This window comes from Balaenoptera musculus, chromosome X (assembly GCF_009873245.2).
Source record: "Balaenoptera musculus isolate JJ_BM4_2016_0621 chromosome X, mBalMus1.pri.v3, whole genome shotgun sequence".
Taxonomy (NCBI): Eukaryota; Metazoa; Chordata; class Mammalia; order Artiodactyla; family Balaenopteridae; genus Balaenoptera; species Balaenoptera musculus.
Window position 1 is genome coordinate 14,256,653 of NC_045806.1, and position 15,875 is coordinate 14,272,527.

General features: G+C 40.9%; 1 protein-coding gene across 3 annotated transcripts; it reads left to right on the plus strand.

Moving 5' to 3' along the window:
* The first annotated feature begins 12 nt into the window (after positions 1–12).
* On the plus strand, positions 13–14,948 carry SCML1 (Scm polycomb group protein like 1). 3 transcript variants are annotated; one of them, XM_036839379.1, is made up of 7 exons: positions 38–228; positions 4,532–4,680; positions 5,671–5,751; positions 9,458–9,562; positions 9,963–10,512; positions 11,793–11,944; positions 13,245–14,937. In XM_036839379.1, the coding sequence occupies exons 2-7, from the start codon at positions 4,651–4,653 to the stop codon at positions 13,368–13,370; spliced, it is 1,044 nt and encodes a 347-aa protein (XP_036695274.1). In that variant the 5' UTR covers positions 38–228; positions 4,532–4,650; the 3' UTR covers positions 13,371–14,937. The 3 variants fall into 3 exon arrangements, with proteins under 3 accessions (XP_036695276.1, XP_036695274.1, XP_036695275.1); XM_036839380.1 differs by lacking the exon at positions 5,671–5,751 and adding an exon at positions 6,239–6,316 and having other exon boundaries at positions 39–228; XM_036839381.1 differs by lacking the exon at positions 5,671–5,751 and having other exon boundaries at positions 13–228; positions 13,245–14,948.
* Positions 14,949–15,875: the final 927 nt, after the last annotated feature.

A 15,875-nucleotide genomic window follows, 5' to 3' on the forward strand; every position in this document is an offset into this window, starting at 1 on the left:
GGCCGGCACGTCACGTGGTCGGGCCCTATTTCCGGCGCGAGGACCGTTTCAGGCGTCGAGCGGTGATAACCGTTAAAACCGTCACCGCGCGGGGAGAGGCGCCATTGCTACCTGGCTCCCGGGCCCTCCGGAGGCCGATTTGGCGGGCTCTGGTGCCAGCAAAGGCCTCTCAAGTGGCACTTTTTCTTCCCTTTGAACTTTCTCGTCTTAGGTGTGCGCCTGAAGCAGGTAAGGAGCGATTTTACTTCACGGCTGTGGGGCTCCGGAGCGGGGTGGCGGGGGAGGAGGGTTTGCCTGAGGGAAGAGAAAGCGTTTGCCTGCGGGAAGAGAAAGGATTTGCCTTTTCGGAAAGACCGAGTCTGCTCTGGAATTTCAGCCGCGCTGCAGTGGGGGTGGTTTGGGATGATTCGGGGTGGTTCCCACCGCCCCTCCCGGGATGCCAGCGCGTAGGCGCTTGAGACGTGGCCGCTTATTGAGTACTTTGTGCCGACTTTTTAAGAGCTGGTCCTTTTTCATCCTTTCTCTTCCTTGGTGGGTGAGGGGGCGACGAACGACCAAGGCTCTCAGACTTGTTAGAATTTTGAGTTTGGAAAATCTATTAACTAGCGAGTTAGTTCGTTGTAACATTTTTTTGAGATGCAAACGTTGATTCTGAGGCTTTGATGGTAACCGCGATAGATCAAAGACACTGCAGCCTCACTGTTGTAAATACGTACGCGAGGCTAAACAAAGTAAAGATGTGGATTGAGCACGGTAGTTTGATATCTTCGTCTCTTGGGGATCGCTTCCCCCCCCTTTACCTGGCTCTCCCTGAAGTCGGACTGCTCTGGAGTTTTAAACTGGCTTAATGTTTACAAATCGTGATTTAACGAGCAACTTTTCTGCACGGTGTTTTATAAAGCAGGGCATGGGCTCGATTCCCTGATGGGTGATGGGGATACAGTTTGGGCGGCATTATCCCCAGTCTGGCCGACTTTGTAGCCGCTGAAGTTTGATACGGCCAGCAGAAGGGCTGCTTTTGAGAGTCCTGACAGGATTTTTAGAAAGTGATCAGTGTACTGACACGGTCTTGTTTTAAAAAAAAAAATGTGGAGGGGTCTGGCTATTGCAATCTGCCCTGTTTTGCCGAGTATTCCTTGCAGTGGTTTTTGGGTGAAACGCCGTTTTCATCCCTCGTCGTCGTGATAAGTTGATGGCAAGGGAATGCCTTACACCCTGGGAGCAGAATCCTCAAGTGACTTTTGAAAAATGTCTGAAATGCCTTTAATGTCTAAAATGTGTCTTTTTTTAAAAATTTATTTATTTATTTTTATTTTTGACTGTGTTGGGTCTTCGTTTCTGTGCGAGGGCTTTCTCTAGTTGCGGCGAGCGGGGGCCACTCTTCATCGCGGTGCGCGGGCCTCTCACTATCGCGGCCTCTCTTGTTGCGGAGCACAGGCTCCAGACGTGCAGGCTCAGTAGTTGTGGCTCACGGGCCCAGTTGCTCCGCGGCATGTGGGATCTTCCCAGACCAGGGCTCGAACCCGTGTCCCCTGCATTGGCAGGCAGACTCTCAACCACTGCGCCACCAGGGAAGCCCCTAAAATGTGTCTTTTTAAAAACCAGATGGTTTCCCGTTCTTACGTTTTCAAGAGTCTAGACTTCCTGTGGTAAAATGTAAATGAGCTTCACCTTAAGTAAACTTCTTTTGCAGGATTTTGAATTCAACGAATTATATTAATTTCGCATAATCTAGTCATAGTTGGGCTCTAAGAAAATGTTGCAGAAGCTTTACTTACCTTGCGGGAAGAAGTGAAGGGGAACTAAAACTTATGCTTTGCCTGCTGGGAACCAGACATGATGCTTGAGTGCTTAACTGTCATTTGGTCTTAACACAGCCCTGTGAAGTAGCTATTATTCCAACTTTACAGGTTAAGAAATAGAGACACAGAGGGGTTAAATCCCTGCCTAAAGCAAAATAGCAAATTTTGCGATTTAGATTCAGATTCAGGTATTTCTTAAAGCCCAGTTCTTTGCACAGTGCCTTGCTACTTAAAATTCATTTAAGGGAAATGGTTGCTATATCTGCAGTGAAGGGTGCAATGTGAGTGATAATTACATGTTATGATCCTGAGAATTTACAGTCCATGTGCTCTATGACAAATAGATTCATTGGGAGGATGTCGTGACTACCCAAATAATAAAATAATAGTAGCCAAGAGTGCGTGCCTTGAGGCTTCCCTGGTGGCACAGTGGTTGAGAATCTGCCTGCCGATGCAGGGGACACGGGTTCGAGCCCTGGTCTGGGAAGAGCCCACATGCCGCGGAGCAACTAGGCCCGTGAGCCACAACTGCTGAGCCTGCGCGTCTGGAGCCTGTGCTCCGCAACAAGAGAGGCCGCAACAGTGAGAGGCCTGCGCACCGCGATGAAGAGTGGCCCCCGCTTGCTGCAACTAGAGGAAGCCCTCGCACAGAAACGAAGACCCAACACAGCCAAAAATAAATAAATAAATAAAGAGTGCGTGCCTTTGCTATGCCAGTCATTGTTCTAAGCACTTGACATATATTAATTCACATAATCCTCATAACTCTATAAGGTTTGTACTATTATCCCCATTTTACAGATTTTTTTAAAAAGCACAGAGAAGTAAGTTGTCCAGAGTTACACAGCTAGTAAGTGGAGGAGCTGGGACCCAAACCCTAAGGTCTTAGTGCTATTTGATGTTGCCTCTCCTGTAACTAGCCAACATGTGACAATTGTTTTAAAAGCGTTAAAGTGTGAGTGTTCTGGTACTTCTGGGAGAGCAGTGTCACTTCCAGATGGGGTGACATAGCACCTTTGCTTTGTGGAGATGGAAGTTGAATGAAGCCTTGAAGTTTTGAGTTGCTTCTCCTACGTAGAGCGGTCTTGTGGGGTGCAGGGTATTGAGGGCAGAGGACATGGCAGGCGCAGAGGTTCAAAGAGTGCAGGGTCGCGTTGATTTGTCAGTGTCCCAGAGAGAGAGAGAGAGGTACCAGGCGGGCATCTGCTGGGAGACTCCATGTATGCTGCCTCTGTGTCTACAGCCGAGTTTTAGCAGCATAGTAATTAAGCCATTAGGGAACTGTCTGTCAAGAGTCTCTAACAATGGTTGGCAAACTTTGTTTGTAAAAGGCCAGCTAGTAAGTATCTTAGGCTTAGAGCAAAGGGACAAGCGATAAGAGGTGACCTCTGAGCAGTGTGGAGGCACCTGACTGTAAAGACCTTGTAGGCCATGGTAGGAGTTTTGGATTTGATTTTGTTCTTGGTCGAAAAGGGATTCCAGGTGATTTTAATAATGAAGAAGTAAAGCGCATAGACTCTGGAGTCGTACTGCACTACTTACTGTGAGACCTGGGTAAGTTACTTAAAGTCTCTTTGCCTCAGTTTTCTTTTAAGGAAAATGGGGATGATAATAGAGCCTGCCCTGTAGGGTTGTCAGGAATACTAAATGAATTAACATACATCACATGCTTAGAACATTGCCTGGCACAGAGTAAGCAGTAAAATCTGTTAGATGCTATTATCTATACTTTGTGGTATAGTTCAAATTTAAAGAAAAATTATATATTTAAATCGCTAAAACAAAGTTGTTAGAAATACAGTCAGAGTATAAGAAATGGTCCCTAGAGTTGGGAAACTTTAACTCACTATTCTCTTTCTGTGTGAGTTCAAGCAGAGGTGGGAGCCTGCTCTGCAGTGTTCTTTGTAAGAGCAAGACTTGAGGAGTGACTTTTGAATATCCATGACTTGGGACTAGTTAAACAAATCATGGCCTGTTTGCAAGATAGGAAACGAAGAAGTTGTTGAAGTGGCTATGGTATATCTAAAGGTATTAATTTAGAAAGACGTCTTTTACTTTTGCCTCTTTTTGAGCTCATACACTGTATTCTTTTCTGGGTCTGGCTTTTACTCAAGGTTCTGGTTTTGAGATTCCTGAGATGCGTCCTCCTCGTTGTGTGTAGCAATAGTTGGTTTATTCTCATAGCTGTGTAGTCTTCCTTTGTATGAAAACACCAGTTTAAGTATTCATAAGCAATCCTAATCTTAGCGCTGAAATGACCTTAGACGTAATCTCACCCAGTTTTCACCGAGCAGGGGAGGAGGCGATGTCTTTGGTGGTCTTTCCAGGCCGCACCGTGGTGGGCGGCCCAAGCCAGAAGAGACTCCTGACTCACATTTGGAGGCCCGCAGCCTCCCTGAGTAAAAAGCCTCTGAGCTCCTTGACTAAAGCAGTTGGGACTCACGCTCTGTTGTTCATTTGTCTCCAGCGCTTACTCTGCAGCCTTTAGGCTGTGGAGCAGCCGCTTCACCACTTGGAGCTGTGTTCGATCTGGAGTCTTATTCCTACGCGTGGGCAATAAAGCCCTTCAGTTTTTAAAGGTTCATTCTAAATCACTGATGGAAGAATTCTCATTTTGTCGCTCTCTCAACTTCAGCCAGGACTCCAGTTCAACTTGAGTTGGTATATCCACATTAAGTTTATTAAGGCAGTAAGTGGGTGAAGTAACTTTTTTATGCGTTGCTTTTCAGGAGTTGAAGATTTACCAGTCCTAGGTGACCAAACAGTTTCGCAAATAACCCTCCAGCAAGTTTAAAAATAATTAGGCCCAGCTCAGAGAAAGCAGAGTTGCTCTGGTTGCACAAAAAAGATGTCCAGCTGCTCCAGTGAAGTCGATGTGGTTTGTATTTCAAATTGAAAATCTGTCTTTGTTCTTTTCATTGTGTTCTATTTTTTTTCTAAATTGAATTGAATTTTGTACAGTGAAATGCAGAGATTGTAAATACACAGTTCATGAGTTTTGGACAGTGACGTATAAAGCTGCTATGAACATTTGTGTGCAAGTTTTTAAATTTTAACTACCTACCAAGAGTCATTTTTTTTTCTGACTCTTTTCACATAATTATGTGAAAGCACTTTGCAAAGCATAAGGCCCTATACAAAGGTAACATGGTAGATTTTTATAAGTATCAATATATAGCCCAATTCCACATTATTTTCTCTTTTGAAACAGACATACATACTTCTACATATGTTTAAGATTATTCCTCTAGTTCATAATCCATTCTTAGAATAAAGAGTTATTAAATGAAATGTAATGGCTGTTTACTGTCTCTTTACTTAGTTATGCCCTGTCTTATTTCCCCTCAAAATGTTTTAGGTGATTTAGAGATTAATTTATCAAGAAACATAGGTGTGGGGAATTCCCTGGTGGTTCAGTGCTTCGGACTCCAAGATTCTATCCCTGGTGGAGGAACTAAGATCCCACAAGCCTCCAAGTGCAGGGGGAAAAAAAAAAAAGATAGGTGCTTAAGGGTTTCCTATTTTGTCCACAGAGTGGTACTGTTGGTCTATTTAAAACTCAAAAGCCATGAACAGGATTCTTTGTAGTTAGAAATACTTGCTTTTACAGCAGTTCTGGTGCTAAATTACTAGAAGAATGGTCTTTCTACCCCGAGGTACACAAGAGGAAAACGATGTCTTAAGTGTGGTTAAGTTAATGAGAAAACAGTTTTGCAAGGACATCTTTTCCTATAGTCATAGTATTTACCAAGGTCCCCTGATATCACAAATTGGTTTTTGGAGCTTCTTGAAAGTGAAACTGAAGTTCTCAGTTTTTCTTTTAAGTTCTATCATCTTTCCTTTTAATTTATTAATAAATTTTCCTTAGATAAGGACACGAATCCCTGCTTATGATGATGATAACATTGTTCTTTATGCATATGAACCAAATACTGCATATGTCAATGATGTAAGTAATGTAGATTGCCATTTGCCAAATATATTAACACTTAACCATTTCAAAGAAAAAATTCTTCATAAACTATTGTTCCTCTAAACTCACACTCAAGAAAACATTAGTCTCTCCTCAATTTGTCTGCTTCCTTTCATTAGACAATGAGCAATTAACCATTTCACTTCCCTCTTTTCCTTGTAGAGTAGAAAATTCAGAGCAGTTTTTACTCATTTTTTCAGTGCAAAACTCTAAACCTCCGTCCTTCTGATATAATAAATTCTTTCCTTAATCCCTTTCTTAATTAGCAGCGATCATTTTCATTCTCATATTAACAAGGGGTTTTTTAATTTTGTGTCTGCTTTAGATTAATACTTCTGAAACTCTTTGAAAAGCTGGTGAAAAATAAAAACAAGTTAAATAAATAGTGTTTTTTTTCCCACTTACTGTTCAGTTTGACTTTCATAGAAGTAAAGTATTAACTACTCAACTTTTAAAATATCAGCAGGCAAGTGTTAAATCTAACACATCCTACAACGAAGAGCAACAAAAAACAGTTCTGGATGTCCTTACTTACTGCCAGGTACAAAAAGTTCTGTCTCTCAAATGTAGTTTTCTAAAATATTAAGCTTAAATTCTCTTTATATCATATAAAGGGGTGTACAATTGAAATTTTGCTGTATCAAATTGCTTATGATTATCGCTCTCATTGTGATGATTTTTTTAACAATTTCTAGTTAGAATAGCATCTTCAGGTGAAAATTTTGAAATAGCAATATGGAGGTTTCATAGCCTTTTGTAAAAGCCCTTAACTGATCAAATGTATAATAGTTATGTCTCCTTCATCTAAATTGCTCAATACTAAATTAATTTCCCCTACAAAATCTTTAAAGGAAGTTGGCTGATTTGAATAAAACTTAGTATGTGCCTAAATGCATGTCAAGATAACTCAATTGAAACAAAATGGCAGCCCACCATTTTTAAAGAGTTTATCTTCCATAGTTTTGAGGGGATTTTGTAAAAATTGACATGTTGGTGGAGATTGATAGAAGTATGTAATTATCAAGGATTCTGTGAGTGGCATACCCTAGAAGCAGTGAACATTTATAAACAAATACATGTTTCTTAACATATAAAAAAGTTTCTTGAATACAATGAACATACTTTGAAAAGTAAAAAATGTTTATGGAAGTCTTCATCATTATAGAGAACAGCAGTGGAATAGTTAAAGGGAACGTGTCTTGTCTTCCGGGGAAGGATGTACAGAGAGTGGGAATGCAGGGACGACGTAGGGAGTTCTGATTTTTGAGCAGTGCTCTCCCCTGCTTGCTTTACGTCAGCATCCACGATGAACTGGGTTGACACTGCTCTGCCAGGACCTTCTGAGCGATTGTGCGAGATGTGGTGGGATAGAGTATCTCCGCTAAGACATGCCCAGGTTCCAAAGTCACAGCTAAGGGATGCTCTCCATTTCTCCTAGTGTGCTAGCTCCCTCCTTTCTTCAGCGCCTTCCCTTACCAGTCTAGACCACACGGTGCAGCACTTCCACCTGTCCTTTTTTAATCCTCGCCCAGCACCCCCTTTAGTAAAACCCCAGCCCTGTCCAGGCTGGGAAGCAGAGGGGAGGACCTCCACTGGGGACTGGTGATCCTCAGGCAACCCCAATCCTGTTCTCTTATTTCGTGGAGAAAATGGAGGGTGTGGAGCAGAAATCCCCTCCAAGTCCTGATTCCTCTCCCCACAGCCCTCACACTTGCCTGGATCCGTCTCTCACGACCTCCTTCCTGACCACTGGAGTGGGAAAAGTGTTTCCTCTGTAAGGCTAACACCTCTGCTGGTTTCTGCATCTGACCCTCTTTCCCTGCGCTCAGACACCTCCCTTCATCGCCCTGTCTCTTGTGTCTTCAGCCTCTGTCTCCATCACCCTCAGCATAGTCATTCTCCCACAGGTTTAAAAAAACCACTCCTTTTTGCCTCCCATCCCTCTATAGCTGTCATCCTCTCTCTCCTTCCCATCATAACCCAGCTCTTTGATCGTCATTTATGTTCACTTTCTAAACATTTGACTTCCTGTTTCCTGTTTGGGTGTTTTTAATTTGTTTTAATTTTTTTGTATTGAAGTATAGCTGATTTATAATATTGTGTTAGTTCCAGGTGTAGAGCATAGTAATTCGGGGTTTTTGCTGATTATATTCCATTATAGGTTATTATAAGATTTGGGGTATAATTCCCTGTGCTCTACAGTAAATCCTTGTTTATCTGTTTTATGTATAGTAGTTTATATCAGTTAATCCCATACTCCTAATCTGTTGGGTATTTTAGAATATACTGTTCCTTCTGCCCCGTATGCTCCTCTGTACATCTCTACCTAGTGAACACCTTCTCATCTTTTCATTCTCAACGCAGATACCTCCTTCTTCGAAAATCCTGCCACGACTTCCAGCCTGGATTAGGTCTTGCTCTTCTGTGCACGCCTAGCCTCTTGTTCTTATCTGTATCGTGGCAATAATAATACTAATAGATGACTGAGCACTATCAGACCAGTCATCATGTACTATTATTATTATGTCGGTATTAATACTGTAGCACGTTGTTTTGTCCTCAACAGAACTGAGAGAGGTTTTCATCCTGATTCTATTTATAAGGACATTGAACAACAGAGAAGTTAAGTAACTTGAACCCAACTGTGTTCCCCTAGAGCCTGTGCTAGTTATTCAGGGCTGAGAGCCAGTGGGTCTCACGCTTCATCGTGCATCAGAATCACCTAGAGGGCTTGTGAAAACACAGATCACTGCCCTCGATCTCAGAGTTCCCAGTTCAGTAGGTCTGAGGTGGGAGAGTTTTCATTTCCAACAAGCTAGTAGATGGTGTCGGTGCTGCTGGCCCACGGAGCACACTGAAATCTACTGCTCCAGGCTGCTGGTCACTTTCTCTGTTGACCTTGTCTCTTTACTTGTCTCTCTCCAGCTAAAATGGGAGTTCCTTAGGGTAGGAGCTGGGTTTTTTTTCTTTTTTCTTTTTCTCTCTTTTTTCTTTTTAATGTCCACATTCCCAGCATCTAGCAAAGTAGTTCTCACAGGTGGTAGGCCTTCAATAAATGTTTATTTGAATGAATGAGGTAATGGTTCTGGCCTTTTAAGTGTATTTTTGCCCGAATGAAATTTCTGTGAATTTCAAGAATTCTCCGGTTTTATCAGTCACATACTTGATTGGCATACAGGGGCCGCGTACTCAAAGGTTTTGTAAGGTTAATTGTTAATTGCATGACTTTAAAATACTCTGAAGCCGAAGGTCACATCTGTTGTATTTGGCTCACTGTTCTTTCCAGAGTGGACCCCTCACTGCCTATTAGTTTATACCATCATTATATGGAAAGAGGCTCTTTGGTCTTTTAGCAGATTTGAAAAATCTCTTTCCTAAAATAGCACCCTCCTTGCTGTAAAATGACTCCATCATAAATGTGATGGCTTATAGGAATTGTGGTACATTTACTTCCCAGTATTCAAGCTTCTTAAAATGCCTGTGTGACATGGAGTAGTTGAGTGGGAGGTTGGGGCGCCTTATCTCAGCCAGCTCGGCTCTGGGTCACCAACAGCCAGGCATCAAGTGGGAAACGAGATTTCTGACGGCTTGAAAACTTTCAAACTTTGAGTTTGGCTTAATGGTATTTTTTATGTTCCTTTCCTTTTGAAGTAGAAACTACTAATAGTCTGTATTATAATAGGTCATCTGTGATGCTATTCAAAACCTGGATAAGAAGTTTGATGTTATTCATGGAAAGGTTACAAAAATCCACCGTTTTTGTGTGAAGTCATTGTGGCAAAATCGTGTAAGTGTTATAAAAATATTTTCACAACTATAATAAACCTCTGGTTTCTAAAGATGCCAGTCAGAAGTGAGAGAGAACTAATAACTGTGAGATGAGCAAGGCTGATGTATCCTTGCTTTAGCAGCAGATGGGAGACTAAACCTCTGCTGGAAAAATGCTGAAGTCTAGGTTTGAGCAATGTATGACAGTGGGTATTTTTATGTTTGTAACCATAATATATAAACTGCAATTAAAATATAGGGTTGAAGAGGAATAGAAATCATGTAATCAAAATAGAGCATTTATCTTTAATAATATAAAGCAATCTTCCATGGAAAGTAATTATGAATGTATTTACTATTTATTTCCTTTTTATTTCACTCAATCACAGTTGGTTTATGCTGGGTTTGTGTCATTTCAGAAGCCACTTGGATATCCATATAAAAATTATAATTACCTGCTTTCTAAAAGGATCAAATACCAGAAAATGAGGAAGAGGGAGCCTTGCTCTCCATTCTCTTACCCTGTAAGTTACAGCCCCACTTCGCCAGTACGAAGACCAGAAAATGATTCCCAGAGCAACCCTATGGGAACACCTGTCCAGTCCAAGGAGTGTGCGGAGCAGGAGCAGGAGCAGGAGCAGGAGCAGGAGCAGGAGCAGGAGCAGGAGCCAGGCCTCAGCCAGAGCCAGCTCCCCTCCGTCTTCTCCGCGCATTCCTACCAGCACTACTACCTGCCCGAGGACCCCATGCAGGGCTCCTCCTCCATGCCTTGCTGCCACAGTCCAGCGGCCCACAGCACCTGCGGTCTTTACTTAGCCACCCAGGCCACTGCAGCCGAACCTGCAACCATGCTGACCCAGGGTGAACGCAGTCCAGCACATAACCGTGACACGATTGTCTACCCAGCTTTACTGGAAAACAATAGACTCTGCCATGCTGGCTCACCTGTCTACCTCCCGACCGGCTTCGGTGAGTGTGAACTGACACATGTTACAAGTAGCATTATTCACCCTATATTCCTCAGCACCCTTGATGCAAGCTTGTGGAAGCTGTTTGTTTCCCATCTTGAGGGCTAGTTTGGGGCAGCACTCAGAAGGATGACTAAGACTTCTTGAGTGTCTATGACGTGCCTGCACTGTGCCAGTCAACTGACACGCCTCTTCTCCACTAATACTCATAATGATCCCATTGTGAGTTTTTTTATCTTCTGTTTTTCTTTACCCTTTCCCTGTGTAAATAATTAAAATGCTCCTAAAATGGCCAGAGCCCAGATGACAGGAGAGAAAAGGTACACTTTAGGCTAATTCACAGGAACAAAGGTCAAATTTGTGTTGACGGTCCGGCGAATTACAAAAGCCGCGTCCGTTACCACATGCTAACTTTAGGGAGTCGAGCACTCTGGCTGAGTAAATGAATACCTGTCTGGACACAAAGAAATTTCAGTACAACGTAGTGAACAGCACACCTAAAACGTTTTGAGGTATGAGCACCTAAATTGTTTCACGCCTCACGTATTTCTTTTTTAAACATAAACCTTCAACCAGAATATCTATTACCATGCAGTGAAACTTGAAAGAGGTATTCAGTGTAATGTTAAAGTTACTTCTGACCTAGCTGAGCAGAAGTCTTGTTGTTTTCAAAATTCAGATACGCATTTAAGCCTTGAGAGACGTGAATTTTAAAGCCATGGAAGAGATTCAGTAAAGAACTGATTTGGTTCTCAAAGATAATGGGGGTTATTGAAATTCATTGATTAAAGTGAATAAATTTAAGCAATTATAAAACTAAATTCTGGGGATTTCCATTGCAATTAGCTAGTAAAATAAACCTCATCTGGAGAGACCAAGAGGACAGAGATGAAGTATTTCAAAGAATTTCTCTCAAAGTAAGAGAGCAATAGGTTATCTTAGATTAACCTAATTTAACCCAAGTAACAGATCTTTTGCTGTATTTTGCCGTGGCCCAAGAGGCCTCAGATTGCTCAGTCTGTTTTATGATCTTTGAAGCTTTAAGGTGTCTTCCGAAGCTGCTTTTGTTGTTTGGGGGAGGTCAGGTGGGACATTCTTGAGTAGCCATCCTCAGGTCATCTTTACTAGGCTTTCCCTGGATTTTACCTTGGAGTCCTGGGTCCATGCCGGGGTACTTCACAGAAGGTTCCAGGAATGAGACAATTACTCCCTACCTAACATCTCTTCTTTCAGGATAATGATCAGGTCAAGTATGATTTGTCTTTTTTCCCCTCATTGAAGCTCCAAGTTCACCAGTTGGAAGTGACCCGAGTGTCCTCAGACAGAGCTTACTTGATGACCCTTCAACCTGGTCTGTGGATGAAGTGATCCTGTTTCTGAAACACATAGATCCTCAGACATCAGGCACCCTCACCAACCTCTTCAGGCAACATGTAATGTTATCTTTTGATCCGGTTTTCCTGCTGTCATGACTTTGAATGACCTCTGTGCAGGCCCTTCAGTTGGATACTGATTAGTGTGGATGGTGGGGGAACCCTATCAACTGATTTTTCCATATGCGAGAAAGTTTACTTTGCCCAAAGTTAGAGCCTTAAAGGGTGGAGGCTGGATCTGTGCTTTAAATGGGAACCCGAGTGCCTAAAATACTACAAGTCTTCAAGTTCTCAAGAGAAGATGATTCGGCATGGCCGCTCTCAGTTGTCTTCTCCTTTGTAACAACAGTTACAAGGATCCTCCTCCCCACCTGCTCCCTGCTCGGCCCCAGGACCGTGAGTAGGAGGGGTGACCACAGCTGTGACAGGGTGTCTTCCTTGTTATGATGCCCGATGAATCCAGCGACTGATTCCATTTGGCTCAATTCTGTTGACCTTATATGGTTATTGATGATTTGGGATGCTGATACCCTTATGCCATTTACAAAGTAACATCATGGGCTAAATTTTAAGTTCTAATTTCTTTAATTTCTAGTTTTACTTAGTAGAAAGTGTATAGACGGTACCTGACAAAGGCAGTACTGTGAGGGATTTCAGGTCCCTTCAGCCAGTGATACATGAGTCAGTACAGTTTTATTTTTAAACCAGAACTTGTGAAAACCAAATAATATGCTTCAGCAGCATCACTTGGTCAATTAATTCTTTTTTACATTTGGAGGATACCTTGTGACTATCAAGTAATGTTTTTTATAGTGTTTCCTAATGAATAAAATTAGTGCCCACATATCTGATGCACCCTTTTCAATATGGTAAGAAAATCAGTAATTCGTTTTTAGCATCTAATTAGCTTCCGACAACTGATTAGCTTTCAGTGTTAAGACAGCACTGTATAGCACACGTATAGCTGACATACTCATGTTCCCAGCCCTTCTAAGAAAGTTAATGACCATCTGAAATCCATTTTTACCATTCATAGTTTTTACTTTTTGTCACAGCTATGCAGTAGTTTGTTCAACACACGATATTTAAAATTAGGTCGTTTGATGCTTAGGACATTTTTAAGATATTAGGTTAAATTTTTTTCTTAAAATTTGAAGCAAATTTACAGATGATTAAGTGATGCTTCACTGTACAAATTAGATTTTTAATAGCTTCCATCAAGCAGTTGCATATTCAGAGAATATACATCTGGAATGAGCTGCCCTCTAATTGGTGTTACATGTTCTTACATAGAAAGGAATAACCATTCTGATAAAATATGAAAGCTTTATTAATTATTTTAATTTCCTTCTCTCTGTAGGAAATTGACGGGAAAGCTCTGCTGCTGCTCAAGAGTGACATGATGATGAAGTACATGGGGCTTAAGCTGGGGACAGCCGTGAAGCTGTGCCACTACATTGAAAGGCTTAAGAAGACAGATACTTAGACAATTAAAAAAGTGTGTAGATTAGATTGGACTTAATTCTAGGGAGACCAATGCCATCTTTTCTCTGCCCTTAGAAGTTTTTGTTGTGTAGAAGGTTCCTCTAAAATACGGTGTATCCAAAATGGCAGAACCCTGGGACAGTCCAGTCTACTTCTTTAGAAGCCATTTAACATGTTAGCACTAGCAAAGTCAAACTGGTGGTTTGTTCTTTGTATCTTTTCATTATTTTCATTGCATAGTTTACAGATACACTTCATGCAGGAAACAGAGAAACACCTTTGATTTTGGTTAATGTTTATATGTAAAACCAAAACAGCCAAATCCCAAAGGGGAAAGTAGTCAGGGAAGGATTGACGGGTTCTTTAAGGAAATCCATGAGGAGTTTTCTTTAGAATTTAAAGATGCAACTGTAGATATCATCTCTTTCCTAACTACTTTATGTCTGTTACTGCAATGTTCTGTTCGTGTTCTATCAATTTCCTGAAAGGGAAGAGCCACATAAATCACTTTCCTTTCTGTTATTATTTCGCTGTATGTTTTACCTGTTCCTGTTTAAAGAAAAAAAAAAAGCAGCCTTTTAAGATTTCTTGAAGTGTTCTTACCAGTTTTTTAAAATTATAAGGTAGATAGTCATTTTATGCAAGAGATATTACACTACAAGGGGGGGTTGGATGGAGTCTGACTATATTCTTTTCAATTAATATGTTTTATTTTAAAACTTCCTTATTTTGTCTAAGCTTCAACATTTAACTAGGCATTCATTGTTCACATCTCTCCACGAAGATGCCTATGTCCAAGTTTTTTAAAGATGTGTTTTATTATCTGTTTATTCCTCATATGGGTACTGTTTCATATATATGTTTTATTCTGTATCTGAAGTATACACACAAGTAAATCTTTTCTTTTTTAATTTAAAATGGCACTTTACACTTCCACAGAGGGAAAGATCCACTCTACATATAGTGAGTTTTTTTATTCTGTAAAACATATGCACATCGTTTGACATCACTGGTACCTCTCAGCTCACACTTGAGGGTTTCCCTACAGGGAAGTTCTGTCTTGTGCGATGTTTCTAGTTAATTTCCTTTCTGAGCCATTTATCCTACTAAACTTTGGAAGGTACATCAGTTCTGATTTGTCATTTTAAACTTGATTTTAAAAATCAGAACTTTCACATGGAACGTGTTCATTGTTGTTTTATTTATTACATCGTTATATTGTGTAATATTTAGTGTAATGTTATAAGCTATGAGAAATGGTGCTAATTGTATTAGCCATTTGTTATAAATGCCAGTAAGATGTTCACCAGGGGTAAGACTGTATGTTTTCTTTTTAGAAAACCAAGTGTACTTTATAAGCAAATGCAACTATTTACTGGGCGTATATGATTCAAAGGCCTTTTTCGTCCATGTTATTTCTTTTGTGTTACAAGACAAGATTCTAATTTAAACTTGTCCTTCTTTCAAATTGTTTGTGTGAAGATGCTGTGCCACTTGAACAGTCCTCAGGTGTTTGTATAAATACTATGTTTTACAGTTTTTAGATTTTAAAATACAATAAAGTTTAATAACCGCAACCATTAATGTCAAAGCCTCAGATTTGATTTTACTTGCTTGAAGACTTAGAGCAAGCAGTGATACATGTCATGAGTAGTTATACTCTGTGACAACTTCACTAGAGAATTCCCTCTCCATCCTGAATATCAAGGCAAAAAGTATGGCTAACACAATAACTTGCATTAATGCAGACAATTAGCCGAGCTAGAATTTAACATCCACTGAAACAAATTTTCCTCTCTAAAATTACCCTCATCTCCATGAAACACAGCCAAATCAAGACTAAATTTGTTTACAGAATAAGTCTGGTCAATTGACCACATAGGGTCCTCCAAACTGGCTGTGGTGGAATTCTTCAGAAGTAGTCTCAGACCGAATTCCCAAAAGGCCTCTCAAAGCCAGGAAAGCCATGCCAAAGGCCTGCTATTAGCCTGCACCTCAGTGGATTTCTCTCTTCTAGAGAATCCCTAAAACATCGTGATTCCTGCACATGCCAGGAGACAGTCTTTCCCATTCACCTGATAAGGCTGCTCAGAACCCAAGAGTCTCCAGTGTCTGGAGAGACCAGGCAGAGAGAAGAGAAAAATTTTTCCATTCTACCCAAAACTAACTTGAGGGGAAGGACTTCCCTATATCTGGAAAACACAGATCAAAACCAGTAATATTCCAGACAAAAACCATAAAAATTATAACCATATTCACCAGTTCACTCAGTAACCGATCCATTAACTTTTTATGAAGCCTCAAGTTTTCCATTAGGATTTTTTAATATCTTACCCAGTTCAGCAGTATGATCTAAAATTTATCAGAGACCTGTACTTGTCAAAAGGGCCTTCCTATGGATCACCTTGAAGATGAAACTCTTTTGCAAAAGCATCAGAGTACAATTATAACTTCCTATAAATGACAGAAGACTTAAAAAGGCACGGTTAAACATCTGACTACAATG